At 52.6% G+C, this 12,345-nt stretch overlaps 1 protein-coding gene across 2 annotated transcripts; it reads left to right on the forward strand.

Annotated features, from left to right (window-relative positions):
* The first annotated feature begins 1,657 nt into the window (after positions 1 to 1,657).
* On the forward strand, positions 1,658 to 12,128 carry HEXA (hexosaminidase subunit alpha). Of its 2 annotated transcripts, XM_075714471.1 has the most exons (14): positions 1,658 to 1,892; positions 4,874 to 4,972; positions 5,349 to 5,414; positions 5,576 to 5,622; positions 5,965 to 6,075; positions 6,889 to 6,990; positions 7,088 to 7,220; positions 8,299 to 8,479; positions 8,783 to 8,869; positions 9,231 to 9,309; positions 9,776 to 9,950; positions 10,281 to 10,371; positions 10,797 to 10,901; positions 11,408 to 12,128. In XM_075714471.1, the coding sequence occupies exons 1-14, from the start codon at positions 1,658 to 1,660 to the stop codon at positions 11,469 to 11,471; spliced, it is 1,575 nt and encodes a 524-aa protein (XP_075570586.1). In that variant the 3' UTR covers positions 11,472 to 12,128. The 2 variants fall into 2 exon arrangements, with proteins under 2 accessions (XP_075570586.1, XP_009488711.2); XM_009490436.2 differs by lacking the exons at positions 1,658 to 1,892; positions 4,874 to 4,972 and having other exon boundaries at positions 5,344 to 5,414; positions 9,231 to 9,303; positions 9,770 to 9,950.
* Positions 12,129 to 12,345: the final 217 nt, after the last annotated feature.

Below are 12,345 nucleotides of genomic sequence, written 5' to 3' on the forward strand. Positions count from 1 at the left end.
CCAGCTGGTAAGGTTGTTGCCTGGCCCGTGTTGTGCCTGTCCTGGCACATCTTCCCTTAGGTGGATATGTGGCCTTTGCTGCTCTACAGGGTTGTGGAAGAAGGATGCAGTACTGTGTAGGTGTTAAGCTCATGGCAATGCTAGCTGGCTCTCTGCCCCTATTCCTGATGGAGCTCAGCTCTACCATCTTTGTGATCCTTAGCCCCCTCCCTGCCTTCCCCCACCTGAGATCCCCTATCCATTTTCACTAATCTCATGAAATTCCCACAATCCCATTTAGACCCAAGCCTAACTGTGATCTCTCCTGCTGCCCAGCATCCCCATGAATTCTCCACCTCCATGACACCCTCAAAACATTCACTGGTACCTCAAAGGCACCCTTACCTGTGGTGAGCACCTTTTTCCATCCCTCTGAAACCTTCCCAGCTCCATTGAATCTCCCACATGTCCTCCCAACTCTTCTCCTTTCACCACCAGTCCCCAGCTTTGTGCTGGTGCTTTTGTAGCCTTTGACAGCAAGTTGCTTGAGGGTTTTTCTACAAAACGCTTTTTTCCTGTTGCCCCTGGCTTTCCCTGTTCTGCTTACCTGAGGGGCAATCCCTTAAATTTCCCACCAGACCTTTCCATGGTTGTGTCCTGCTCACACAAAGTGTTTTTTCATCTTGAGCGAGTGTGATGGAGCTTGCTCTCTTGTGCTTTCTCCCATGGCATTTAATTTCCTGCTTGCCCCCCATGCCTGTGGCTTGTCTCCCAGCCCTCCTGATAGCCTGGAGTCTTCTGGTGGCTTCAGTGCTTGCTTGGGAGGGCTGGGACAAAATTTTTTTAATAATTTGATGCAGTTGGTTCCTGTGTAGGAGCTGATGGACTTGGGCTGGCAATTAGATGGGTAAGACCTGGGATTAAGGGTCCTTATTTGACTCGGGGATTGCTGAGGAATGCAGAGCTGGGAGGGAGAAGGCAAAATAAAGAGTTCATTTGAGGTTGAGTTTTTCCTTGCAAAAGCCACACCCTGTGCGGAGAGCATCTCTGCAACATTTCAGCTTGAGGCTCCACCACAGGATAAAGCCTTTTTTTTTTTTTTTTTTTTAACAATGCAACTGGTATTTCACCTGCCACCTATATAATATCCCTGGAAACCTGTGCAGGGGCTGATTTACATCCAGCATTATTCATAAAAATGCATGGTACCAACAAAAGCTGCCAAAACCCACGGTGGATCCAATGTATGTGCATGTTCACACAGCTGGGAAGTGGTGCAGGTGAAATAATGTGTTTTAAATCATTAATCATCTCAACACCCAAATCAGGCTACCGAGACTCCCCAAGGGCATCCTCTGGGGGCAGGGAGCATGGCAGAGGGGCTCTAAATTTTGAGGGCTGGGGCAGAAATGACCTTCCTTAAGGGTTTTGTGGATTTATTTAAAAGTAGAGGCGCTTGCTTGGGGGGGGGGGGGAAGCGCCCCTGCCGCCTGAGCGGGCTGAGACGGCGTTTGTGGCCTGACGGCGGCGAGCAGCGCCGGGGGAGGCGGCTCCGGTAGTCCGGGTCTGAGCTGGCCCAGTCCGGCCCGGCCCCGCGGGGCCGAGCTGCCATTTCGCGGGCGTCCCTCCTGCGGCGGGCGGTGCCGCCCTCTCCCTCCCTCAGGCTGCGGGGCGCGACATGGCGGCGGGGTTGGCGCTGCTGCTGCTGCTGCCGCTGCTGGAGCCGGTGGCTGCCGTATGGCCGCAGCCCCAGGCCGAGCGCTCCCCGCCGGGCGGTGGCCGTTGTCTGCTGTCTCCCCGCCGCTTCGGCTTCGCCTACGCTGCCGGCTCCGCCGTGGGGCCGGGCTGCGCCGTGCTGGAGGCGGCCTTCCAGCGGTACTGGGCGCTGCTCTTCGCCGCCGCCCGCCCGACCGGTGAGGCGGGGCGGGGGCTGCCGGCGGGGCGGGGGGCTCTGCGGCCTCCACACGCGGGGACTAGGGGCCGCTGGAAGGGCTGTTGACCCCTTCTGCGTGTGGCTGTGTTCTTATAAAACCCACGGAACCAAACCCTTGTTTATTTGGGGGGTCGAACCACGGGTTTTTTGCGGCGATCTGCTTTTTAACCCCCTTATTTCCTCAGTTCAGCAGGGACTGGTGGTGAGGGGAGATGGTGGCTGTGGTCTGGTGGCGCAGTGGCTTGAGTTTTGTAGCAAAGGGCAGTGTTGCATTCATATGTGGAGGGCGATGCCTGCGGCACGTACATTTTAAAATAAAATCTAATCCTGTTTGGCACAGTGAGCACTAGTTGTCTTGCATTTCTTTCAAAGAGTTAGGCTCTTGCTGTCAAGAGTTTGCTCTTTCTATCTCATTTTTCTATCTCCTCCAGGTCATGTTTTGGCTCCTCAGCACTTTGTTTTGCTTCCTTTTCTTGCGACTGCAGGGAGAGCTGCTGCGGGTATTGCAATTGCTCCAGCTTCAGTGCTTTTCGCAAGTCTTGGCTCTTCCTGTTTGTAGCAGCTCTTGGTGTCCATTGTGAAGCTTTACCTTGAGGAGAGACTGTTGCTGCTTACTTGTGTGTTTCTAGCAAGTACATATTCATGCCATGAGGCTCTTTCTGCCCTTTTTTCTTAAGGTGAGCTGCTAAGCATCCCAAGGCAGCGTGGCTTTTCTGGCAAAGAGAGGTAGTAGCTCTTGGATTCACCCTGAAATTGTAGGGTAAGATGAGGAAAGGCAAAAGCTTTGAGAGCCTGGGCTTGATTTGGGATAGGTCCAGTTTCTTGCACCCGGATTTCTTCATGATAGCACACATTGTACATCTGGGGTGAAATGCATGAAATTCCCTGGCTGCGTTCACAGAGGCAAACACAGGCTGGGCAGCCGGCACACACGGATGTTCGGTGTTTGTGTGGGTCTGCAGCAGCCTGAAGCACTATATCTGGGAAATGTGAAATGCTTCATTCATCAAAAAGAGCTAGTAACTCTGCTTTCGAGTGTTTTAAATGTCAGCATGAACTCTGTTGCTGCTGATCAAAGTGGAGAAGGGTAGCGGCGTTGGAAGCCACTCTGTTTTGTCTTGAGCACATTGAGCTTTGAAAAAGGCGACTTTGAAACACTGAGAAAAACTGTGTGGCTTTATTTCTTCAACTCTTGTAAGTAGCAATAGAAATAAATTTTGATTTGGGAGCTGAGAAGACTGATGCTGTTTCTTTTTTGCTGCTAGGAACTAAACTTAAACAGCTGATATAATTATTCACATTTTCCTGTTCCTCTCAGAGGGGAAATGTGATGGTCAAATCACTTGGAGCAACTTCTTGTTCACAAGATCGAGCTCTGTGGGTGTGCTCATCGCTTTCCAAACGCACTGCTTTATGACACTCAAGCTACATGCTTAATTTTAGGGCTTTTTCACTTTTTGCCTTCCTTTGTTTTTTTCCACATGGGTGGTTAGTAATAACAGGAAATGGAAACCCTGTATGGAAGAAAATAGTTTCTATTAATAGAGAAAATAAGACAGAAACCATTTTCTGTCTATTTCAGAAAGCTGCTATGTCAATTTAACAAGCAAGCAAGATTATGTCCAAACTCTGCATTTGTGCTGGACTTCAAGCATGAAAGTGGAGACCAATTTAAGTTAGGAGGGACATATGGGGGTCTTTGGTCAAGCCCTGGCTCAGAACAGAGCTAAGCCTGGAGTTGGAGACAGCTTTGGAGTTGGGTCAAGCTTCTGTGTCCAGCTAAAATTGTGGTATTCCTGCATGGAGAACTGAGCCCTTGCTGCAGTGTTTGACCACCCTCAAGGTGAAGAATATTTATTCTTTTCCTTACCTCTAATTGTGATTTCCCTTGCTGTTCTTCCCTTCTTTCTTGGCATTAAGCTGGGCAGCTCCAAAATGAGTCTGAGAGCGAGCCAGGACCCTGCATGGTCCATGCTCAAACCAGGACCTCCCATGCGTGATGTCTTATTACTGCCATCCTGCTGCAATCATTGTGTTAGCGTCCTTGTCTTCTAGTCTGTGACCGTAATTAACTCAACTTGCGCCTTCACAGTGTCCTTCTGAACCATGAACTTCAGCCTTTGTGGTTGATGGGTCACTGATCCCTGCTGCACCCATCTGCATTGCCTTGTAGGTGTAATAGCGGTGGTGCCTGCCTGTTCCTTGGCCAAGGAGGCCATGTTTGGGTTTGGCGATGTCTCGCTGGGCAGGTTTAAACATGGTGCGTAGTGGTGGGTCCAATTCTGTTGAGGCTTCTCAACAGAACGAGTATTTCCTGTGTCCCCCATCTTGAGAGTGGCTGTCCCTGGAGACCTGCTGTCTTGCCAAGCAGAGCAAGCAGGGCTTGCGGTGCTGGCGTGCCAGCTCACGCATCTGCAAGGTTGCCTTGGCTACCGGCTTGTCTGTAACTGAGAGGAAAGCTCAAAACTGAGGACTATCTTCGAGCTGTTTCCGTTCTCTCCATGGAGGTTTCACCATTCCTTCATGGAGACATTTGGGGGTTCTAGCTCCTGTGAGCTTCAGAGCACGGGCTGTCTGCATTTCACCCAAATGCTGGCGGTACCATGGTCTCTCTGAAGTCTGCTTGGTGCCCGGCTTATGGCCAGTCTTACTCAAAGCCAAGCTTTAAGCTTCCACTGTGAAGCCTTCCCTGGGGGCTTCCTCACCAGCAGACCTTCTCCGAGCTGAAGGTTGGGATCGGCTTATGTGCTCCTGGTTGCCTGTGTTGAAAGAAGCCCCTGCTGAACATCTCTGTGCCTGCTCTGGTGTGATGAGGGGGTGCCCATTTCTGCCACATGTGTTAAAAGTCTACGTACTCCTGTGCCTCCATCACAAGCTGGGATGGGGGGGTGGCAGTGGTGGGCTGGAAGCAGGGAGGAGAGCCAGGATGGGGTTGATGTCTATGGTCTGTGTCCTTTGCAGAGAGCAAGCAACCCTGGGGGACGCCCTGCACTCAGCTCCTCGTCTTTGTTGCCACGCCAGGCTGTGATGGGTTTCCCAGCCTGGACTCCAAGGAAAGCTGTGCGTATCAGGGTTGGGAGCGGCTGGGAGTGACCAGAGTGGGAGTGTGGCTGTTTCTGTGCCTGTCAGTTGGAAATAGCACTGTGCAGCACTTACCCCAAATTTTAGGGAGGCAGCATCCTCACTGTATTATTGAGAAACAGGGACAGGGAGGGAGCAACTTACCTGAGGATGCTGATAAAGCAATGGGAGAGGTTTAAAACAAAAAAAACAAACCCAGAAGTTGGTTCTCTGGGATTCCAGGGTGCAGTCCTGTATCAGGACCTCTGCCTGGTGCTGCTGCAGCCCCATAGCTGAGGCTGTTGTGGCCTGTAGCAGCATGTGATGGAGTGTGGGACCTAATGCCAGCACCGGTGCCTCTGATGCTGTGTTTCAGATAAGCTGTCCATCTCAGAAGGCTTCTTGCTGCTGTCTGCGGATGCTGTCTGGGGAGCTCTCAGAGGTGAGGTGTACTTTCTGTCAGGCATTCCCACTGTCCCTGCCCCAGGCCTATGGGGATGTCTCTCTGTGCCTCTCTCTTTCCATAGACTTATTTGCTAATTTAGCTCTGTTCCTTTGGGGGAACCTGTGCTGAGAGAGTGACTGTGTGTGGTTTTCCTGCAGGCCTGGAAACGTTCAGCCAGCTTGTTGGGAGGGACGAGAACGGCACGGTGAGTCCTGGCCTCATCTTCTGGGGGCAGTCAGCTCTCCATAATGCTCCTTCCTCCATGGGGACAGGCTGAGGATTGCCAGGATGCTCGGGATGAGAGGGGTACCAGCAGTGCAGCACAGCCTCTCCCAGGGCCAAGTAGGGATTCATGAATCCAGCCACATCCCTGCCTTCTGAGTGGGTAAAGCACTGCAGCTCTTTCTGGCAGCTTGCACTGTGGGCAGTGAGGGTACCCCTCCTCATCCTACCAGCCCTGGGGACAAAGGAGACCCTGATTGTCTCCTGCTAATGGCTGTGTTGCCCAGAGTCCTGCTCACTTCTTTCTCATGTTCTCTGCTTGCAGTACTACATCAACAAGACAGAAATTGTGGACTTTCCCCGCTTCCCTCACCGGGGACTGTTGATGGACACCTCTCGTCACTACCTGCCTCTGAGAGCCATCCTGGAAACTCTGGTGGGGTGCCTTTGCTGGGAGATGAGGTGGTTTAGTTGTCTGTCCCTTCCTCTGTGACAGCTGAGGGCTCCTTGAGTGGCCTGGAGGGCTTTTTGGCTTTTTTGTGTTGCTCCTTTCCAAAGATCTTAGGAGCTGTCTAATGTGTAGGCCACTGCATCTAGATCTCATCGAGGAAAGCTAGGCTTTTTGAACAAAACCAGCTTGCTTGTCCCTAGATGAAGGAGCAGGCTGGGGTGGGATGGCAGCGCGACCTCAATCTTAATATACAGATATGCATCATGGAAAAATGCTTCTGTGCTGTAGGTCTTTCCCAGTGCCCATGGCTGTGTTTGCTTGTGCTGTAACTCACAGCTGCCTCATTTGGGTGATTTCTCGGCTCCCTTTGTAAATAGGATAAGGAAGAAAACCTTGAGGTATCTTGGATTCCTGCAATCCAGATTACTTTCCGAGGCTGTGTTGTTTCTGAGGCAAGGGAAAACGCTGACTTCTTCCCAGCCACATTAGACAAAGGTGGGTGGTGGTTCTGTGTTCATCCCAAGCAGAATTGAACTTCTAGGTCTCCACCATTGGCTCAGTTATAGGGAGAACAGGGATTTTATTGTGAGCAGAAGTACTACTGGCCCTCTGTGTAGCTCTTTGTGGTGCTGATGTGTTTGAAGAGATGTGTCCAAATCCCTCTTGGATCCTGGGGAGCATTTAGGGACTCTGCCTTGTCCTTTTGCAGCACAGGGGCCTTGTTCCCTTTCTGTGGCAAGCTGGGTGACCTTTCAGAAGGGACAGGGCGTGTTCATCTTTGTTCCTGTTCCTTCCCAGGACGTCATGGCTTACAACAAGTTCAATGTGTTTCACTGGCACATTGTGGACGACCCGTCTTTCCCCTATGAGAGCTTGACCTTCCCAGAACTTAGCAAGCAGGTAACCCACCCCGATCACCATGTAGCACCCAGCCCAGGGCGAGCAGATCCCTCCCTTGGCACCTGAGAAAGGGCTGAGGTTTCCTGTGTTCCCCCAGGGAGCCTTCAATGCCATGACCCATGTGTACACAGCCAGTGATGTGCAGACAGTGATCGAGTACGCCCGGCTGCGTGGCATCAGAGTCATCGCAGAGTTTGACACTCCTGGGCACACCCTTTCCTGGGGTCCAGGTGAGGAGTAGACCCTGCCTGCTGCTGCTCTAAGGAGAGTTGTAATTGTACCAGGGGGGAGGAAGAGGAAAGGGATCTGCAACCTAGATCCCAAAAGCCAGATGCAGGCATCCATGTCCCACTGGCTGGCTTTGAGGAGGAGCACACCATTGCCTGGGGGAAGTAGGACCCAATGGTCCAACTTCGAGAACAAAATCCAAAGGGAATACATTTCCATCTCTTCTTGGGTCCAAGCTGGGTGATTTTTTGGGAACATCTGCTCTGCCAAAACCAGAATCATGGGAATTGCAAGGATCTTGGGTTTAACTGGGGGTGCAGCTGACCAAGCTTCCTCACTCTGCTCAGCTGTGCCCCTGTCCTGACACGCTGCTCCCTGCTCCAAGGACTGGAAGTGCCTCCTCTCCCATGTCTGGAAGTGTGAGAAGCTCCAGGAAGACATTGCCTTGTCTTGCTCTCTCCCTCCCCTGCCTCCAAAAGCCATGTCCTGCACTGGAATATAACCTGTGCATGTGGTCGCAGCCAAAACTGTGGCTGCTTCCCTGTCTGCAGCAGGTGTGTAGAGCCGGGAGAGAGCACTGGGAACTGCACTGGCATTATCTTTTCCCAGCAGCTCTGTGTGTAGTTTCCCATAGGAATCTCCTGAAAAAAAGCAGTGGGGCCTACAATGAGAGATACCAAGGGGAAACCTGGGAAGGGTAGAAACTATAGCATCCTGCAAGGATTTGATGTGTCTGTGTGCTGTCCTCGGAGTAGCTGTTGCAGGGCAGGGGGGAGGGGTGTCCAGCCTAAAAGGCTGGAGCCCTGCTGCTGTCACCTGGGAGTGTGTGCTTGGGGCAGCAGTTCATGTGTGTGGGGGGAGAACAAGATGAGTGCAGAATGCAGATCCCTTCCCATCAGGTCAGGCTTCCTGAGCCTGAGATAATTTTTCTGCTGCTGTGCTTATGCCTTGTGTGCCATGCTCGGGTCTTCTATCCCTTGGCAAGCTCTGGGCTGTGCTGAGGAGGGTCTGGGGGGTTATACAGGGTGATACAGCCACACTTAGCTCCTTCCTCACTGTCCTGTGTTTGTTACGACCCAGGTGCTCCGGGCCTCCTGACTCCCTGCTATTTGGGCAAGGATCCTTCTGGGACCTATGGGCCCATCAACCCCATCCTTAACAGCACGTACCAGTTTGTGACCAGTTTGTTTCAAGAGGTCAGCGCTGTGTTCCCAGACTTCTTTCTTCACCTCGGTGGTGATGAGGTGGACTTCACATGCTGGTGAGTCTGAGATCAGTCTGGATGGGAACTGGGGAGAAATAATCTGGGACTGGAGTCCCAGCCCATTGCTGGGACATGATCATCTGCAGATCTTTGATGTCCTGCTACCCCAGGCTCTGTGTGCTGGTGCCTGGGGTTTCTGTGCTTAGGGTGATGCTGGTTGTGGGAAGCCACTGGTGCTGGCCCAGCCACAGCTCTTAGAATGCCTGGGCTAGCCTTGGACTGATGTGGGAAGGACTTGGCTGTGTCTTGGCCTTACTCCAGAGCTTGGGTTGCAGTGCTTTTATTCTCTTTGGTACACAGGAAATCCAATCCAAAAATTCGTGCCTTCATGAAGGAGATGGGCTTTGGTGAAGATTACAAAAAATTAGAGTCATTCTACATCCAGAGGTAAGGACAGCTGCATCCTGGGCTTGCAGCTGCCTGTATGTGACCAGCACAACTGTCGTCTTCTGTCTTGGGGACACCAGATCTCCTTTTCAGGAACATGCCCATTCAAGCATGTCTTCCTGACCCCAAACAGAGTAGCCTAGCTGTGTTTTATTGGGAGATTGACCACAAAAAAGCCTTGGGCTAAGGAGAAAGAAGCCCCATCAGGGGCCATGTTTTCTCTGTTCTCCTTCAGAAGTACCTTTACGTCCCACTGTGGGTGTTGGGGAATACCAGTGCTGCTGCTTTGGCTGTATGCAACCAGCAAAGAGAGGGGCACATAGTTGGGATGACCCAAAATTCAGTACTCTTTCCATTCCAGGCTTCTGGACATCACCTCTTCCCTTGGCAAAGGTTATATTGTGTGGCAGGAGGTGTTTGACAACGGAGTGAAGGTGAGAGCTGCCTCCTTTCTCTAATGCAGTTGCCTGTGCTGGGGTGAAGTGCCAGCAACCCAGCCAGACACACTGGTGTGCTCTGGGGGTGCTGTGCTGGGACTGGCGGGGGTTACTCTGTTACAGGATGGGGGTTGATCTTGAGATGGTGCTGCCAGTGAGCTGCCCTCTTGGTGGCTTTCTCCCACTGCTGTCAATGGGCTCTTTCCTCCAGGTTCTTGTATATAGACCTGCAAGAGGCAGGTTTTAACCCTGCCTAAGACACTCTGCAAATAGACTTATCCCTCCCTCTGTTGCTTCTGCAAACCAGATGGGAAGTGGCTCAGAAGTCAAGCCAATGTCTGCTTCTGTTTCCCTTTGGGGGTATTCAAAGCTGTGGATGGGTCAGGGCACTCTGTTTGCAAGGGGAGGTGGTGCTCTTGTTGCTGTGGTCATCCCATGCGTAGGGTTCACCTGTGTTCTTCAGCTGAAGCCAGACACCATCATCCATGTGTGGAAGGAGAACCCCATGCCGTACATGGAGGAGACAGCAAACGTCACCAGGGCTGGCTACCGGGCTCTGCTCTCTGCCCCGTGGTACCTCAGCCGCATCTCCTATGGGCAGGACTGGATGGCGGCCTACCAGGTGGAGCCCTTGAAGTTTGAAGGTGTGTCCCCTTCCCATACAACAGCTGACTTGTCACTCAGAGGTAGCACCAGGGCTGGGTCTCTTGCTAATTTGTTCTTGCTGCTGGTGTGAAGGTGCTTGAATGACTGTGTCCTTGCTTCCTGTGCTATGTCCCGTTCCCTTGATGCTGACAGAAAATAACTCTGTTCTCCCTGAGCCTGGGGTTTGAAGCGGGGGCTTCCAGAAGGGCAAGTTATTGCCTCTGTAGCTGAGCCACTCACTGCTGTTACAGGTGCCTCTGTGGGCAGGGCGGTAAGTCACCCCGTTATCTTGGAACACCCCATCACCTGAATGCTGTGTCCTCTGGCAGGCAGCCCTGAGCAGAAGGATCGGGTGATCGGCGGAGAGGCGTGCATGTGGGGGGAATATGTGGACGTCACTAACCTGGCCCCTAGGCTCTGGTAAGAGAAGCCATGGGGAGGTTAGCTCAAGTTGCATGGGGCAGGGCTCAGGCTCATTTCCTTTGCCACTGAGCAACGTGTGCCAAACTGTGCGGGTTTGGTCTGTGCATGGAGCTTGTCCCCATTCCCTGACAGTGCCTCTGTGCTAGTAACAGCTTCACTGAGGCATAAATGAGGGTTTGTAAGACTATAATGTGTTCCTGTACAACCTGGTGCTGCAAGCAGTACATACTTAATGCTGGTGTCTGTCCTGTCACCCTGGTACATCCTGATCTGCACGTGTCTAGGAGTGGATCTTTTGATATATAGAAGCCTTTGTGTGCTGAAGGATCTTGGTTGGGAAAGTGTTCGGGAGCTCAGTGTTTGTGTAAGAAGCTTTCAGACTCCCCCCTGAGCTGACTGCCTCTGTCCCTTGTTCCTCCAAGGCCAAGAGCTGGGGCCGTAGCCGAGAGACTGTGGAGTAACGCAACCGTCAGGGACCTGCAAGATGCCTACGTGCGGCTGGCCGACTTCCGCTGCAAGCTTCTTGGGTAACCATTTCTCCTTGCAGCTGGATGCCAGCTTGTGGGGACGGCGCAAATGCCACCCTCTCTGGGGTTCAATCCTGGAAAGGGCAGCAACGTGAAGTGGGCTTTCCCTGGTGCAAAATGACCCTTGTTCTTACGGAACGTTCTGAGCCTTTCTCCTGCCTGTGCGTGGGCAGAGCTTGCTTTGTGCAGTGCTGGAAGAGAGCCCCTGCTGCTGGCATGGGCTGGTGGCTCTGTCCAGGAGAGGGCTTCGTGCTGAGGAAGGGGGACCCATCAGCTATTGCCACCCCTCCTGCAGCACCATCTTCCCCAGGAAACCTGCCCTTACCCCGTGCTCCCACACGTGAGCAAAAAACTGAGTCTGTAAGCATGGGATGAAAAACGCTCCCTCCTTGTCACACCTGAAACAGGGCACCAATGGCCAACTTGCGCTCCTCTAACCACTGAAACCTGACCGTGCGCTCTGCCTGTGTGCTCTGCGTGATGACATCTCTCTGCTCTCTTTCCAGGCGTGGTGTCCAGGCGCAGCCTCTCTACGTAGGATACTGTGAAAATGAATTTGGCGGGTTTTGAAAGGAGAAGCCCCAGTGACCTTGGTCACTGTGCACACAGGAGGAATGATCCCTCTCTCAAAAGCTGCTGGCTTGGCAGAGGGACCCCTTCGCACCCCCAGCTTCTGTCTGCTCTTGCTTTGTTGCAATGAACTTTTTTTCCTTAGTGAGCACTCTTCACCTCTTTTTCTATTTTTGTTTCTTTAAATCTATAAATAAATGACCCTAAAGAGGAAAAAGGTGCCTTTTTGTGCTCAGCTGGGGCTTGGGAGACTGTGCAAGGCTTTTTGTTAGCAGCTGAATGGGTAGGGCTTGCTCCAGAGATGCTAATGGAGGAGCATCTGGCTATGCCTCATCCCAGTGGCTCCGGAGCTTGCTGGGTGCCTGCTCAGCTGGATAAACTATGTTTAGTCTCTGCTGCTATCAGACTCCATCCCTGCAGGGTTCTTGGGTGGTGAGAAGGTGTGGGCTCCCCCAGTTCTTTTGCCTTGACTTCCCACCAGCCACACCTGGGCAAGGCACTACTTGCGCCAGGATGTTACCTTGGTTTTGCTTCTGTGGCCTTCCACGCACCAGGGGTCAACGTGGTGTTCCTGTCCTTGCCTCTGTCTCTTCTCTCTCTGCCTATGTCGTGGCAGGAGGCTTGCCTGCAAGCCATCATGTCTGCTGCCCCAAACCCTGTCTGCTGCCACCTCTTCTGGCTCCTCCTGAGAAGATGACACCCTGAAGTCTCTCCAAGGAGACCTCAAACCCACTGAGCTGAGCAGTGTGTGGATGTTATGGAGTCACTGCTCAGCTCTTCAGTCAGCTGTCACCTCTGCTCAGGATTTGGCCAACTGATCCGTCCTCCTCCTGCTCTGTTGTCTTTGGGGTGGGGAGGTCAGCTCCAGGTCTGC

Source organism: Pelecanus crispus, chromosome 7 (genome assembly GCF_030463565.1).
Source record: "Pelecanus crispus isolate bPelCri1 chromosome 7, bPelCri1.pri, whole genome shotgun sequence".
NCBI lineage: Eukaryota > Metazoa > Chordata > Aves > Pelecaniformes > Pelecanidae > Pelecanus > Pelecanus crispus.